Raw genomic sequence first — 18,621 nt, forward strand, 5'->3', positions numbered from 1 at the left:
TGATGGCCACCATTATTTCATTTCATTTCATTATTCCATTTTCTGATGAAAACAGTGACATCTTAATAAACATAAAAGCTACCATAATTAATACTGAATAAAAGATAAACTAGCAAGATACAATATGAATGGCCTGCTTATTACTGGCTCAAAGAAAATGAAGAAATCAAGAGTCCTGGAATGCTAGACTGTTTTTAACAGAGGAGCACAGCCATTATGGGTAACAATCAAATAGTCTCAACCACAGACGCTCTGCCCACATTTTGATGGAATGTCTGATATGTTCAGTGCACAGACCTGGCCTCACTGTCAGGATTCTGCCAGTTGCATTCTGACTGGCTCTCTGTACATTATGTGTATAAGCACTTCCACCTACATTGTTTTGTATTGGTTCTGGTACTAGTCTGACGTGAATCGCTTCCTTCTACACGTCATGCCAAAAGAGCATCTGTAGGCGGTTCTTGACTTTCCCTAGAGAGTCTGACAATGATAGACTACAAGCAACCTACATACATCAGTCTTGTAGGTTTGGTGTCTATGGGCCTTGTAAAAAATCACACGTTGTTTATACTGCTCAATAATATGTGTCAGTATGCCTGTATCTATCATTTATTTAAAGGTTGCAGTACAACACTAGTCCACTAAGTCACTTATGGGCCAAATCTCTAGGGTTCATTCAGCATTAACAATTCCAAAAACACCCTGAAGTAATATGCTATTAAATTTTATAATTGATCTTTCAAGAAAAGAGCCACAAGTAATGAAAAAGAGGAAAGACGTTTGACTGCTGCTATAAAATACACGGCCGCTGCTTCACTGTGGCTCAAAGGTTTTCAATCACTATGTAACCTGAGCTAATGTGACCTAAACATATGTTCTCAGAAAATACCATTTACTAGATACAGTAACCAACAAGAAACGATGTGATATTTCAGTTTGTACTAAAAGGATTTGCTTTTTCATTAAGAACACTCATCACTCATCACAATAACAGCTTTCTCCCGGAGAACTGACAGTGCTGTCTGGGACCGTAAAAACTTCAAGTGTTCTAGAGCTTGAGAAAAGCATGGACTTGATTAGGGAATCTGTACAAACCCACTGCCAGTAAACTTGTGTGAGAAAAGAAAATTGCAACACACACTTTGCTATTTGTTCCTAATCTGTAGAATCAATAAAAAAAATACATTTTATTTGGATCACAATAACAGACTATGTACAGATGTTCAAATTTAATAAAAATTCTCAGCAGCATATTCTGTTCTTAGAATCATTTTGAGCATAATTGCTATATAATAAACATAAGATCACAAGATTAAAGTCTTACAAAAATGTATAGGGTATTCAAAATTGCAGTATGAATCATGGTGAAGGAAGAGTAGTATGACGCTGTGTAAAGAATCTGGCACAAAGCGAGTTTCTTATCCCTGTGTAATGAAAATGTAATGCACAGCAGTGTCATTTCATTGTCCATTTTAGTCCACAATTTACTTAAAATATAATGCCTCCAGTTATCATTAGATTTTGATGTTTCTCTGAAAGCTTCTTGGAAATATAATCTTGCAGGAACCTCCATCTGACCCATGACACTGGGTACCAAAACTTTTACTGCTTTCAATTAACTGAACATTAATCTGACACGTGAGGAAATGCACTGAGGGAACAGTTAGCATAGCTCATTCATTCTATGTGGTTAATCATTGTGCTTGGTGTGTACACCAGGCTTTGCTCTGAAAATGATATTCAGAAAGAACAATCCTCATATTGGAATGAGATGGAATATAATTTAAATCATTTTTAAATTACAGTGTATTGTGACGCTGCTATACTAGATTGAGTATGAAAAAAGTCCATGTAATCAGTCAAAAAATGCAGATATCAGTGACAATTCATGACTCTTAGAGCAAGACTGAAGTTTGTATTTTCAGCAACATACCATCGCTGTCCAAAGAAAAACAATAGACCAATGTAAAACTTGTTTATTCCAAGTAATCCTAGAGCATTTTGTGAAGGACAGTTGTTGTGTTCAAATAATGTAATAAAGTAAAAATCAACAACATTTTACTTTGGACAGCGACAACATCTTGGATTTCCTAAAGGCTCAGTGTGATGCTTGTTCTCTCAAAATCTATCCCACTCCCTGGAAAGCAAAGATCAATTGATTTGCTCCTCAGGAAATATGTGTAAGACCTTCTGTTTGGCTACTGAACTTCAAACCACTGGGGTACCCTCTTTGCTAAAATCTACATGCCCAGATCATATGTTAGACAAAATCTTGATTTTGAGTATTCAAGTCATTTTGCTTACAAATGAAGAGTGTTATCACATTACTCCTCAAACTCCTAGAGTTCTGAAATATCCTGAGCGCTCCCTCACAGTAAATGGGACAAAATAAGCTTAAGTTAGCACTAGCCATCAAAGAAACCCAAAATGTATCTCCCATTATGTTTTCAAATATTAAATCATTGTCAGGGTAGATAAGGGATGAGGGGTGCGGACTGAAGGAGGGCGGACGCAAACGCTGAGAACACAGACTTTATTAACAAAACTTAACGAAACAAACATAAACGTACTTGAAGGCAAACACTAAGAACGGGAACCAGAAACAACATGACTAGGGATGAGAATCGGACACAAAGTACGGAGAACAACACGGCTTGAACAACGTATACGAAACACGGAACAAAGAACAACTCGAACGAAACAAGTAACAATACGAAGAACCATGAGCGTGAAACCAGGAACAATGAACGACCCCAGGAAGTGAGGGAAGGGGACTTAAATACAATAACAAACGAGAAACACCTGAAGACAATAACGAGACAGAGGCAGGACTAAGGTGGGGCTGGGGTGGAACCAGGGCGGAGCTAGGAACAACAACAAAACAAAGCCATGTGCTGAGAACAGGACCAGACGGGACGCGAGTGTGACAATCATATTGAGAGCAAAGCCACATAACCTTTAATAAGAAACTAATTTCTGAAAATTCTCAGCCAAAATTCACTATTTCATGTAGCAATAAAATTACTGAAAGTGTGATCAATAAATGCTAGTCCATAAAATGTTGAAATAATCTCCTAATCCAAAGGTTGGAAGCAAGAGTAAGAATCTGGCAACTTTGGTCTCTCTTACTAATTGAAAGCATGTCAGCAGCTTGGTGAGGGTAACGATGGCCTCTTGCTATGGTGTGTATTAATTTCAGGCTCTGTCTGATGGCCCATAAAACTCTCCAGTCTGTCAGAAAGAGTTATGCCCCTGTGCAGTGAACTGTGTAACCCCTCTCCTAACCCACCCAGGCCTAGTAAAGAACTGCAAGGGCTCCACAACTGTCTGTGTAGCAAATTACCTCAGTCCTAGCTCACTAAGATTGCAAAAGGCCATCATGTTTTAAATGATTTTCCATGGGTCATGTAAAGGAAGTTTGTTCCATGATTTTTCTTTGCTGTATTTCTGATAAAAAGGCTGTATTTCTGATATTACAGGGTTTATTTTCAAAATGTATGAAATGTGCAGTTATTGGTGTCATGAACTGATGTTACATGTGCTGAGAATAACCAACAGTTAAGCATAGCAATGTGTACAACTTAGAATTTCTTCATCATGACGAAATGATAATAATGGTCCTGACACTAAAGTGCACCGACATTGATATGTGACAAATATATTTAATGGCCTAAATCCAATCTGTTTCTTCATATGTAACATGGATGCGTCATTTGTTTGGCAGTGTGAACAGCACAAATCACATTGAATCTGACTAAATCAGATTTGGGCCACTTTCAAATGTGGTATTGAGATCAGATCCACATACAAACTGTGGCATTCATGTGACCTTTGCGTCACTCCTCCCATTGAGAATGATCTCCACACTACAATCCAAAGCATTTGGAGGAGAGGAAGTAAATATCTTCCAGCAAGTGGAAGTAGGTGGATACCAGCCAATAGTAGGTTAAGGTTTGGGTTAGGGTTATGGATATCTGTAGGGATAGCCACTTGGAGGTGCTTCTGGCCTGCAGAGCTACCCTTCTCAAGAATCTTCATTTTAATTTGAGGGATTTAAGAAATGGAAATGGTCATAGCATTTTCATTGTGTAAAATATATTGGGAAATTAAACAAAATTGAAACAGAAAACAAACAAATGATGATCTTTTATTGTAGTTCTATATCAGTTTTATATTGTTCATGTCATTATGAAGCTGTATAAATTTGGATCATAGAAATATTGAACTCATTATGTCGGCGCTCATCCAGTTCTGGTTGGAGACCTTGTGTTTGTGAGAGACCTGGGAAATGTTCGGTTAGAGTGAAAGAAAGATACGTTCACGTTTTTAAATTCTTTATAGTCTTTAATACACTTTCTTTAACATAAAGCACATTTGGAATAAAGGAAGGTGTTGTGATACAGTAAAACAACAGTCTGTGCCCTTCTTTCATTGCAAAAAGAAAAGAGCTTTGTATGAATCAGATGGGCATTCCTTTTGGTCAGAGCCTGAAGCACGACCCCTTTTGCGCATATGGGTTAGTTAAGGAGCGTGATCTGTTCAGACTAATGTTAGATATCACTCACATAATCAAATTTGGGCCACTCCTACCTGCTGTGTGAACTTAAGCTTTAAAAATTTAAAATCCCTACAGTTCTGTCGCACATAGGAATGCACACTTGAGGTTATGATCTCACCTTTGACAGATCCCAACAGAAATTATAATAGAGGTATGGCGTAGTGTAGTTATACCGTGAAGATCAGAATTATTAAATAAGATGACTATTGCGTGTGAGCTCTGAGTTCTGCGCATGCTCTCTCAGTTTTGTGCGCAAGCTGCCCTGAGTTTTGCGAGCATTTTTGGCACAGACCTCTCACGTGGGCAGGTTTTCTCAGGGGTGTCTTCCCATTGGCTAATGAGTTTTTGAGTAACAACTCAGTGCACTGACATTGTTCACAACTCAACTGCAGCAATTGTGTGTTATTTGGCTTTGGGACTCTGCATGTGCCAAGTATCACTCATATGAACGTTGCTGAATAGCTCTCATAGAATTTCCCCTTTCCTAATATTTAAACATACAGCCCTTTTTTGCTTAAACTGCATACTATTAGAACATTTAAAATTTTTTGTCACTTCACCTGTTCTTGTTTATTAATGTTAATAATACTTATTGTTATAATTATTGCTGATAATGATTGATATTCTTTAAAGAATCATTCACATTTCCTCACAAAATTTGAAAATGACCATGGACTTTGCAGAAGTTAAATACAACTTTATTAAATTTGCATTGATTACAGGTTTCTTTTCTCCGGCCTCATGTAACACAAAATGCACATATGAAATTTGTTAAAAACAGATGAACTCTGATCATCAAAATAAAATCTGAGCATTTAAATCATAATAGTCGTTGTGGAATAGGTTCATTACTTTAGTACATGGGATTCTGAACAGGAGCGCAAGCACTCATATAAAAATATTTTACAAATAAAGAGAAATAAATGCTCATTTAATCAGTTTCATCCTAAGTAAACACAGACATCACTGTGCATTTACCTCAGATCAGTATCTACGAGAGACAAATAGGTTTGTTTTCACAGTATTTGTTTTTAGATGAAACTACCAATATTTACATTGATATCATCGGACTTTGCAGGTATTTCAGCGTTTTAAAACAGTAAATCACAGAGAGTATTTGTGTTTATGTAAAATCCCCACTGTGTCTCTCCACTGCTGAGCTGCATCGTGGAGTATGCATGTGCAGTCCAAAATACCTTGGACACTGAGTTGTCACTTAAAAATTCATTAGCCAATGGGAAGGCAGCCCTGAGAAAACCCACCCACGCGAGAGGTTTGTGCCAAAACTGCTCGCAAAACTCAGGGATCAGGCGCACAAAACTGAGAGAGCACGCGCAGAACTCATTGCTCATGTGCAAAAGTCATGGGGCACAAACGTCAGAGCTGGATATTTTGTTTGCAAGTTATAAGATTCATGTTTGAGATGATTTTTTTGTGCGATTCTTTTTGGCACAAATCTTATTCCATAGACACACGTCCATCACAGGGCAACAAACACTCACAGCTATGGACACTTTTGCATGGTCAATCAACCTAGCAACATGTGTTTTTGGACTGTGGGAGAAACCCAGGGCACCCAGAAGAAACCCACACTGACACTGGAAGAACACAGTACAGACACCTCATAGACAGTCAATTCCTCACAGTCACCCAATGCAGGACTCAGGACCCATGAGCTGTGTGACACTATTTTTGGCACCACCATGCCACCTGCAGTTACAACAATTTGAAAGATAATTTGGAAATATTTGGAGACAGAAAAAATGTAAACCCATCAATCAGAAAATAAGTAAAGCTTCTTTGTAGTGCTCTAATTCTGGGTTTGAGCTGCTACTTCCATCATAAATCTTGCTCTGCTAAAAAAGTCCAAAACCCCAGACAAAACAATAATTTTATAACATGGTGGAACTAAGAGTTTGTTAAAAAAGCAGTTATAAGTGATGTTGTGTGTATTTAAACAAAATATAAGTAAGAAGAAATAGTTGATGAGTTTAACTTTTCAATATATTTTAAGTTATAATCACTTCATCAAGTTAATCATTTGAAAATTAGAGTTTACAGTGTAATTTATTGAGTTAACCCTTCATAAATACAAATTAGAAACATAATTTCATCATTTTCACATAAACAGGTGACTGTGTAGCCTTTCAAGGAGAATAACTAATGAGAGAAATGCAGTGCAGGTTAAGTTCAGTGAGTAATGGAGAGCTGAGTGATGTGTTATTGTGGGGAGTGGAACTGTAGAACGCCTCAGGTTCTGCTGACGTGGAGCAGCGTGTCATTAAACAGAGCTGGGAGGAGACACAGGGTCTTAAGCTCTGGGTCCTCAACTGCAGTCTGTATGCTGCTGTATGAGCCACACATAATATTCCTAATTAGCAATATTGCAGTGGGATTACTTTCACCAGAGGAGGTACTGTAATGTAATTTTTAAGGGATTGGACTGGCTTTTACATAAATGTGTAATTTCTCCACATTACCACAGACAGCCCAGACTGAAATGTTAGAGTCTCAGTGACAAGTATTCTCAGCCTCAGATGCTCTGCCCAGATAAATAAGTCAGAAACTGCAAGTGGGGCTAAGAACCTGGTCTGTTTTTTATTGTTCTGGAGTGAAATAACTATTTTGAAAGACTCTGTCATTAAAAGTTACAGGTGGCTTTTATTTGTTGTTAAGTTCTGGTAATAGAAGGTTGAGCTCCATCTGCATGTGGGTATGTTTTACTGTAAAAATACAACATAACTGCCTTCCTCTGTTGTTAATATTATTTCTTGCCTTACATGAGACCAGTCATAACATGAATTACAGAGGTATGGCACTGTAAGTCTATCATAATTCTAGATGTCACATCCGCCCTAATGGGAAAAGTTCACCACTGACAGTTTTAATATCAAATATCCAGCTCCTTCTACAGAATTCTGGGAGGTGAAGAAGTAACCCCAGCATAAAATGTTTTTACAAATGGTGTGGATGACATTCTGTTCCTTTGCTTTCCCCCACTGCGTGTATGTTTTCTCTAGCGGCTTGCCTTCCTCCACTAATCCCCCCCACAGTCATGCCTGCTGCCAGTCTCTTGGTCTGTGTGTGAGTGTAACTATGTGTACTGCCTGATTATGCTACATTTCTAGGACATAACTGTATGAATTTGGAACTATGCATTTATGTATAAAGGAGAAAGGCATGCATGCCAGTGGCTAAGTGTGTGTGCATGCAACATGAAGAAACATCCATCTCAGTGGAGGTCTCCAGTGTGAGGTCTTCCAGGCCAGGAACTGTGACGCTTGTACTGGCCCCTAGCCCCTGGCCCATGGCCCCTGAATGGGCCTTCAGTCAGCTGATGAGGGGTATAGTCCCACTTGGCTTAGAGCCAAGCACTAAAAGAGACCAGATGTACAGAAAGGAATGACATAAAAGACACTGGTTGATGCTGTCGTGCAAATAGCTTTCAAGAGGATGCACAAATTTTTCACTCAGCCAAACTGTTTATTTCCATCTTAAATGCTCTTGCACAGTTTAAATGCATTTGCCGTTATTGTGCATTCTCACTGGGACATGTGAATGAGAAGCATCAGAGAGCCATTTCACACCATAATATCTGTAACTAACTGACTGAGTGACCATCTATATGTGGCATGTACTGTATATACAGTTCATTTTTGCTCATTATTTAGCAAGAATCAAATAAGACACTCTTTCATCCCTTACTCCAAATGTAGTCAACCGGTCAAGACAGGTTTGATTACTGAGGTTTTACTGTTATCTATAAAATTGTTCAAAGTACTCTACACAGTTAGGAACAGCAGTAGCAGTCATTCTAAAGCCTGAATTCAGTCCACATTTCACTAAATGAAGGTGTTTAGCTATACTGGCCTCACAGCTCCACTGAGTAGGATAAGGGACTTCAAACATCAAATATCTGCTATTTGAACAATGTGATAAATCTTTTAGTTTTTCACCAAACTATCTCTGTAACACAGAAATATGTCTGTGTGGAGCCACCTCTAGCTATCTATTAAAGTGAAAAGGCATGCAGCACACTCCTGCCCATAGGTCAGTTATAATTGATGCTTTCACCGAGCTCCATGTTTCAGCAAAAAAATGTCATGCACGCACACTGCGCTTGTAAAATTTAAAGATATCTCAGGCAAAAATGTTTCTGAAACCTGTTATTATTGCCTTAAAATAGACAAATCTGCAGACAAAAAAATTAAAAGAAAGCAAGGGTCCAAATGATTCTTTCATTGAGTTTCAGATTCCGTAGAGAGCCCTAGATCACTATTATAACATATAATTGTACAGTTGCGCTGTGTGTTGCGCTTTTTCATTCACAGTTTACACAGCAATTTATTTACACATACATTTTTTGGTGTTAACACAGAGTATAACTGAGGCATCACTGAATGTGGAACAGGAAAAATAAGAAGCTGGGGAATATTGGCATGTAGGCAATAAATGAAGATGTTCTCCACTGTTATGTGAACCTCTGTAAGCACTTGGGTTACGGAAAAGCTCTATATAAATATGATATTTTAATTCTTATTATAATTTTCCATGTCTGTTTTCATGAGTGACTCTCATAAAAATGTTAACTATTACTAATATTATGGATTTCTTGTGAATACAAAGAGCTCAGTTAATGTGCCATTCCAGTGTGCCATAGTGTGCTCTGAGTTGAAGTGGGGTGAGTGTTGGCAAGGGCTGAAGGTTGTGGCTGAGGCATTTGTTTGGATCTGAGATGCTGGTGATATAATTCGACCTCTGGTGGGAAAATGTTGGCTAAGGCACCTTTAATTTTTATTGTATTTAAAATGAATCTGCAGTTAGTAAATGTATCTATTTTTAACATTTCACATATATTTCTGATATCTTTCCATTTTAAATAATATACAAATAAATATTATAAGGAAAGGTGAGTGTAGTACAGTGCTTCTCGACACTGAACACTCTCTTAGAGCATACATGTGCTACAATGCCGAAGGCACAATTACAAACAGAATGTACAGCAACACTTGAGAGTTGTTAACATTCTGGAGAAATTGCACTTTTAAAAAAGAATTGGACAATTATTCACCCTTCCTCCTGCATTATCTGCCCTTTAGCTTTTAATTACATTGCAATTAAGGTATCCAATATTGCTGTGGTCAAATAAAAACAGAGAGCTACACCCATAATTAACTATGTCAGGGCCCTTTTTTCCTTTTTTTCACTAGTGGAGGGCTGTGTGAGCCAGATGCTGAGGGCTGGTAATTGATGCCCTTACGTTGAATACAATGTAAAACTCAATGTGGCAACGAAAAGTGACTTATTTTGGGAACATAATCCAGAACTAACAGGGCATTTGCATGCAAGCCACATTGCTGCTTTGCAACACTCTCATAATGCTATTTTATGGAATTGTGTTATATTTGATAACAATTTAAAGTAATTGGATACTTCCTTCTTATGTACACATTCATCGACAGGCTCCTGGAGCTTTAGACACACAGAAGTATGTTTGAATTAAGCGACGGCCTCATAACTTTGATGAGAAACATGCATAACCTAATCTTCATCTGTAATTCTAGCAATTCACAAGGGTGCCGCTGTACCATGTAGGACATGAAAAGACTGGACCGATACAAACCTACTCTCAAATTCACATAATATTTAAAATGAGCAGTTTCATGCCCACTAACTCATACGCAGTTATACAGAGCAAATTCTCCAGTGTTAAATCAGCACTATTAGTGTTAACTTAACACTGGTGAATTTACTGTGTAGGTGACATCATGAGAACATATAGACGTATAGGCATAAACCAAGAATGGAGACGTTCTGATACCAAGACATTGTTTCCTGAGAAGTTCGGGGTTAATTATTCAAAATAACACCAGGCCTTATTCTAAATGTGCCACAAAAGTGCAGTATCATATACAGAGACAGTGCTCTTGGCTGGTATTTCAGTCCAGATTCATCTCCTATAGAGACTTTTTGTGCAAGAACCCCCCAAAATGGGTCCCACACAGTTCCTGAGGTGATGTAATGCAGTGCTAAAATGCCTCTGCCCAAACTTTTATGAGTGTGTTTTTTTTCATCAAATTTTAAATTCTAAATATAATTCATTTCACCTTATAAAAGCATTGGAAAGGTTTCTTTGTATTTTGTCAGTTTAAAAAAATCAGGAAAATGAACAAATGTGTAAAATTACAGCATTTTACAAAATGCCCCACGTTTTCCAATAATGGGGTTGGTGCAGTTGAAATAATCTTTACAAGCTTATTACTTATGTCATTTTGTTCTATTTTGCAGAAATCAAAATCTTGCATGTTCTCTAAAACCCAAAAGCTGTTCTTCAACAAATACAACATTTTTTCTGACATCTCAATTTTAGAATTCTAAAAGAGATAATGAGGATGTGGCACTTACGTTTGATGCAGCGATTCGTCCCAGGTGCAACAGCCCATCCTGAACAGCACTGCTGACCCCCACACACATGTGGCCTGCAGGAAGACAGGGGTACAGAAACACCTCTCCATTAAATCCATGAAGGACAGTACTGTGTGATGCAGAAGTTCAACCCTTCAACATTAATAAAAACGTACAGCCCATAACCTAGCTTAAAGCCCTAATTCAAGGCTAAACCCAAAACTTCAACATTCTACTGATTTTCATAAAGCTGGTCATTTTGGTTTCAGCTCGCTTTGATGTGGCTAGGTCATTAAAGGAACACCTCAGAAAATTACACATAAATTGTGTTTGATTCAATAACATTTTGTGAGCGGGGTGCGTAATTCTAGCTGGTGCTGTGGTTCCACACAGGCTGCCTCTGTGTTATGCATGGGGACTGACATGAAAACAAACACTGAGGTTATCTAAAACATTGAGGGAGATGGCAGCAGCCGTGGATATAAGAAGCACCCTGTGTCGTGCATAAATCTCCTCTCAAATGAAAGATGACAAGTTTAATACTGCAATAACTAGATCCCTGGCATAGTTGTGTCCACAAACATAGTTCTCCATGACTGAACCAACTGCGTACAACAACAAGAAAAGGCAGATATTTGACATAAACACAACAGTACCTGTTGGGGCAGCTTAAATATGTGATGTAAAAGATACATTTTTATACACGATATAAAGGGCAAAATTACAGAACTAAAATCATTCCAATGAGTGGCCAAATTGCGATGATTACTGTGGTTTCATGCTATTATCTATATCCTATTATAGCTCCTTCACCAACTAATTACACTCTCCTAATCACACAATGCTAACGAGCTCAAAGGGTGAAACCAGCATCTCCCATCAAACTCTAACCTCAGTATCACTGGACACATCAACACTCTCGGAGGAGAATTATTAATGCATAATTCTGCTGCATTACAGACCACTGCTGGCAAGTAATGGAGCTGTGACTCAATCGTGGTATAAAGTCAACTTAATTCAAACAGACAATATACAAGCAAGTACATGTGCATTTAAATGTCTAGATTAACCTAAGAAAATAAAAGGTTTAATATAGTTCATACTGTGAAGAACCATGTTAATTCTGTAGAGAGATGACAAGATGTTGGCTACAGAACAGATGATATAGGATAATTCATTCATTCATTATCTGTAACCGCTTATCCAATTCAGGGTCGCGGTGAGTCCAGAGCCTACCTGCAATCATTGGGCGCAAGGCGGGAATACACCCTGGAGGGGGCGCCAGTCCTTCACAGGGCAACACAGACACACACACATATTCACTCACACCTACGGACACTTTTTTTAATCACCAATCCACCTACCAACGTGTGTTTTTGGACTGTGGGAGGAAACCGGAGCACCCGGAGGAAACCCACACGGACACGGGGAGAACACACTGTGCCCGCCTATAGGACAATCTGATTTGATGTAAATTATATCCTTAAAAGTTCAAAACGTTACTGACTTAGTATAGGTGCATGATTTAACACTACATGCCAAACAGGGAGACAGAAATAAGTGAGTCAGAGAGCACAGGAAACCTTTAGCAAAAACGTGTTATCCACACATGCTCACACAAGTTACTATTACATCCCCACAAGGTGATTTAGTCACAGTTAACGAGCATAAAAAAAAATTATCAAAATACTGTAACTAACAATTTATGACACCTGCTGTCTTCACTTCACCACTGACTGAAATTCAATCAGGCACTTACACAAAGACAGGCTTTAAAGAGTTGTTGAAGAAAAAACTGAAACGTAAAGTAACAAGACACCAGTGAAAAAACTGAATGTCAGTTTGGGGTTAGTTCAGTATCAATAACGGGAATCAAAATCAGCAAATCCACAGCTGAACTATGATAGAGATTTTAACTGAGACGTGGCAGGATGACTCCATCATATCAGTACGGGAGAAGTTTTCATCACATTCAGTGATAGGGTGGAAAACACAATCAACAGTTACCTGAAACCAAACATAAAACTCTAGTCATTAACTTGCAGGGTATGCATTGAAATGACCAATGTCTTAGGAATTTTTATTGTGAAAGGGCCCTTATCCCATTTTTTTCTCTAAGTTCAAGTACTTTGTGTTTATTACTGCACCTGAAACACTGAAATATGTCATCAGTTTTGTTTGACAGCTCACTTTTGTGCCTCATTCCAGGCTGAAACACTCCTTACAGCCTGGGGGCAGCCGTGGCCTAATGGTTAGAGAAGTGTGCTTTGGACCAGAAAGTTGCCGGCTCAAGCCCCAGAACCAGCAGAACACTCATGGATAAAATACACTTGAACAATCCTGGGTGCCTAGAGTAGCTGCCTGCTGCTCCATGTGTGTGTTCACTGTCCACAATCACTTGTGTGTGCGCATATGTATTCACTGCTTTGGATGTGATGCACGGTTTAAATATTGTTGCACAGTTGTACGATGACGATAAAGCATCATTTTGCATTTAATCTGTGGGCTGAATCAAACTCCTATGGGCTGAATAGACTGGCGTATGCAATTGTTTTGGGGGTTTTAATCACCCTCAAAGGGCACTAGTCCATCACAAGGACCAACACACTCACACATGCCTAGGGGCATTATTGAGTAACCGATCTATCATGTTTACAAAGCCACAGTGTCTGTAAATGGGTAAAGCAGTGTCTCAGTCCATTACGCCAGGTTTTCTCTCTCTGCTCAAGGGAGAAAAGCTGCATTTTGGAGGATTTTGGACAATGAAGAGACTGCCAAACATTGAAAAGCATGAACTGAGATGAGGATATTGCTCTATTCCTGCTCCATAGGTGGGTAATATTTACTTATTTTTGCTGTAGATGGAACTGACCCTAAATTCGTGAAATAACTATATTCATAAATATAATCAATAAAGAGCTACAAAACTAAACAACTCAAGTACCCAGTTCATGTGGTAATTCAAACAATGAATGAATGAAGGAAAACTAAGAGCATTACATCTTTACATGCTCAGTACCATATAGCTTTTACTGAGTTTATTTGAATTTATCGACAATTATAACGTATTAGTATGTTATATCATCTCTATGGAATTGGCATATCTCTTATAGAGGTGAAACTGCAGTGTAAATCTGTTTTCTAAGCCTGATCTACATCCAACTGCAGATGGTGGAGCACTTACAGTTGGGCTTTCCATTGCTCATAAAGGGGCTCATAGAAATTGGCCATATAATTTATACACTTCCCATACAGCCTGCTGCCCTGGTCCCAGTATGAGACGAAAAGCAATGTGGCATTTACAATTGTCTGTAACCAAATCTGAAGTTACAAAGAACATAACTATGATGCAAACATATTTATCTCCCATGTGTTCAAAACCTTGATGTGTGGTGGAACAAACAGGGCCAGAACTTGAGGTTGCATTGAGTGGGACAAGACAAGGTAATGAAAACTACTGATGAGGTTTCAATGATAAGTTTAGATGTAAATTTAAAAAATAAATAAATAAATAAATGAATCTTTAGGGCATTGAGAGATGGCCGTCAAGAGGAACAGGTGTTTCTGATCACAAACTGAATGTGCAAATAGGTGCCAGAGCTTTGAGGGAGAACCACATGGCTGTAGATGTGTGCATCCACCCACACACACACACACACTCTCTCTTTCTCTCTCTCCCTCTCTCTTTCTCTCTCTCTCTCTCTCTCTCTCTCTCTCACACACACACACACACACTCTCTCTCTCTTTCTCTCTCTCTCTCTCTCTCTCTCTCTCTCTCTCTCTCTCTCTCTCACACACACACACACACTCTCTCTCTCTTTCTCTCTCTCTCTCTCTCTCTCTCTCTCTCTCTCTCTCACACACACACACACACACACACACACCACCACCACCACGAATAGTCCAAGCTCACACAATAGCTTCAATGTGGGTCACAGGAGGCACATACAAAAGGAATGCTGCTGGGTTGACATCAAATGTTACTCTCAGTAGCCGTAAGTTTTTGTTGTTGTTTAATAAAATAAAAAGGCTTTAAAGTCACAGGTTTGTTTAGTCATACATAGGGCTGAAGTATTTAGGGAAAATATATAGCTGAATTTTCCAGACGAATTTGCAATTTCCAATTTATTTTCTGTGAATGAAGTTTGATTTTGGTTTAAACATCATAAAGGTCTGGCTTTAATTCTTAACACTAAATGTAGAGTGCCATACTCTCATTAGGAGGTAGCTTCATGCAGATAAGTTAAATGTCCCTAATTAAAACTTCTTAACACATTGTTCTTGTGATATAAAATTCATCAATTCGTTCATTCACGGTGAGTCTACCCGGAATCACTGGGCGCAAGGCAGGGACACACCCTGGAGGGGGCGCCAATCCTTCACAGGGCGACACACACTCACACACCCACACCTATGGACACTTTTTTGAGTCGCCGATCCACCTACCAGCTTGTGTTTTTGGACTTTGGAAGGAAACCGGAGCACCCAGAGGTCACCCACACAGACACAGGGAGAACACACCACGCTCCACACAGTCACCCAGAGGAAACCCACACAGTCACCCAGAGGAAACCCATGCAGACACAGGGAGAACACACCACACTCCACACAGTCACCCGGAGGAAACCCATGCAGACACAGAGAGAACACACCACACTCCTCACAGTCACCCGGAGGAAACCCATGCAGACACAGAGAGAACACACCACACTCCTCACAGACAGTCACCCGGAGGAAACCCATGAAGACACAGGGAGAACACACCACACTCCTCACAGACAGTCACCCGGAGGAAACCCACGCAGACACAGGGAGAACAAACCACACTCCTCACAGACAGTCACCCGGAGGAAACCCACGCAGACACAGGGAGAACACACCACACTCCTCACAGACAGTCACCCGGAGGAAACCCACGCAGACACAGGGAGAACACACCACACTCCTCACAGACAGTCACCCGGAGGAAACCCACGCAGACACAGAGAGAACACACCACACTCCTCACAGACAGTCACCCGGAGGAAACCCACGCAGACACAGGGAGAACAAACCACACTCCTCACAGACAGTCACCCGGAGGAAACCAACGCAGACACAGGGAGAACACACCACACTCCTCACAGACAGTCACCCAGAGGACACCCACGCAGACAGAAGGAGAACACACCACACTCCACACAGACAGTCACCTGGAGGAAAACCACACAGACACAGAGAGAACACACCACACTCCTCACAGACAGTCACCCGGAGGAAACCCACACAGACACAGGGAGAACACACCACACTCCTCACAGACAGTCACCCGGAGGACACCCACACAGACACCGGGAGAACACACAACACTCCTCACAGACAGTCACCCGGAGGAAACCCACGCAGACACAGGGAGAACACACCACACTCCTCACAGACAGTCACCCGGAGCAGGACTCGAACCCCCATACCCAGATCCCTGGAGCTGTGTTACAGCAACACTACCTGCTGCGCCACCATGCCGCCCAAATATAAAATTGTGATTCTGATATAAAAAACTGAACCGTTCAACCCTACAGCTATCTGTACAATAATTATTACAATATTATAAGCAATTGGGAACAAAAATGAAGTGACAACAAGTTAACATGGTGCACATGCTTTGAACTGCACTTACTTTAGTCATTTAAACCATTAGGAAGACAATATGGGAATGTATAGACATGGGAACACTGCATTCTCTAAAACAGTACCATTACACTCACCTGTGATTAATTACTGCCTTTAAAATCAGAAGCTCAAAAGACCATGCCTCAAATGAACAGTACAAATAGGCGTAACTCATGCATTTCACAGGGGTCAAGTTTACTCCTCATTCATGAACTGGGAGTCATTCAAGTCAGACACATTACTGTCCAAGTATTTGTTTGCCCTATGAGTCTTTTAGTGGACTGATCATATATCAGCCAAAGCCTATTCAGTGCCAAATGTCATTTGTAGAAATCATGTAAAGGGAGCAGTGCCGGTGTTTGCCCACACCTAGATGTTGCCAAAGAGCCTAAGGCTTGGACCAAGGAAGCAATTAAGGGAGCTTAAGTCCTTGTTAAGGGTGTCTTATAACTAACAGCCATTCTGTATATCCTTTCAGTACCTTCAGAATCAAAGCTGAGTTTAATGTGGCAATTCATGCCTTTTACTGTCACTGATGGGTTTTGTTGTTGTTGTTAAAATGTAGCATTTTAAAGATACATTTATGTCCAAACGTCAGTATTCTTACACTGAAGCTACTGCAATATTTTGTCCAATTACATTACCTCCATACTATAAGCAATTGGGAGTCATACACATATTAGCCATGCATTAGCCTCAATATTGACTATACCCAGTATTTCCCTTCATCTCATGTCCAGAGCTGTCTCTGACTCTAAACATTTCTGTAGCATTGGGGATCCACAGTATTTCACCTATCTTTTGAAGAAGCATTGCTTTGTTGTTTCACTTCGCATTTATGCTTTTCACATTTTCTTCAAGATGTTCAGAGATGCCTGGAACATAACTTATGGTCTCAATGATTGTTAAAATGTATTCCTCAGTCAATTAGTATCACAAGAGAATGTGTTTTCTTCAACATGTTTGTATAACTCAGTGGACACTTTGATCCTATAATGTACAGCCTTGAAGAGGATCCTTCATTGGTTCTCTGATGAAGGCAATGTTTACAGATTAAGAACATGAGCATGCAAAGAACCAGGACCTGGACATGATAACGTGGATGGTTCTTCTCTATGGGAAACCTTTTATAAACCACATTTTATCTAAGCTTTTATATACAATAGCTCTATAACTATAGCAGAAATGGTTATGTTGCTGTTAAAAACCATTGCCTAAAACTGATTTGTTGGCACTAGAGACCATTTTATAGTTAGGAGTGTAGCTATGACTGAAATGCAGGTCCAAATGTGGTGGCCACTGATTCTTACCCCACCAGTTTCTTGGGCTGTGTAACTCTGCTCTCCTGGGGCTCAGGTGGGCTCTGCTTGGCGCTGCTTCTGCTTCTGCCCACCAACGTCTTCAGCTGCCTGCGAGGCCTGACCAGGAGCTGACCAGAAGCAGCAGCGGCCACAGATAAACTGACCAGCAGCACAAAGCACAGGCGCTCCATCAGAGAGAGAGAGAGAGAGAGAGAGAGAGAGATGGAGACAAAATGGAGCAATGAACAGAGAAACTGAGAGAGAAAGACAAAGACAGATGGAGAAAGAGAGCAACAGAGAGAAAAGAGAGCGAGAGAGACGTCGACGGTGAGTGTTAATCCGCCGAAGATTCAAAAAGTGCAGTCGTTGTCCAGTGCAGATTAAAATATTGAGAAGTACTTAAAGTGGCTTAAACCAATCGAGTGCTACACCAAAGTACAGGGTTTCTGTCACACAATCAAAAAAGAAAGAAAAGCGGTTTCAAAAAACGCGAAAAATCTCAGTTTTCCGTCTCATAGTTCACAGGTACGCTGCTAAACTGCTAAACTCTGAGCGCAGTCTCCTCAGAGTTTACGAGTGTCTCTCAGCACGAGCCGCGCTTCCTCGCGCGCTAACGGAGCTCATGGTGATGATGTCGAGGCGCGTGCGAGCGTGTTTGAGTATGTGTGTGTGTGTGTGTGTTTGAGGCTGTTGTTGCTCTTGTGCAG

At 40.0% G+C, this 18,621-nt stretch overlaps 1 protein-coding gene across 1 annotated transcript in view; it reads right to left on the reverse strand.

The window, feature by feature from the left end:
* Nucleotides 1-18,105, reverse strand: part of LOC136693823 (latent-transforming growth factor beta-binding protein 2-like) — a 117,982-nt gene extending 99,877 nt beyond the window's left edge. The window contains exons 1-2 of the mRNA XM_066667011.1: nt 17,924-18,105; nt 10,964-11,037 (exon numbers count right to left, since the gene is read on the reverse strand). Coding sequence (XP_066523108.1) covers nt 10,964-11,037; nt 17,924-18,105 — 256 coding nt within the window. The remainder of the gene's footprint in view (nt 1-10,963; nt 11,038-17,923) is intronic.
* Nucleotides 18,106-18,621: the final 516 nt, after the last annotated feature.

The sequence above is a fragment of the Hoplias malabaricus genome, chromosome 1, assembly GCF_029633855.1.
Source record: "Hoplias malabaricus isolate fHopMal1 chromosome 1, fHopMal1.hap1, whole genome shotgun sequence".
Classification (NCBI taxonomy): domain Eukaryota; kingdom Metazoa; phylum Chordata; class Actinopteri; order Characiformes; family Erythrinidae; genus Hoplias; species Hoplias malabaricus.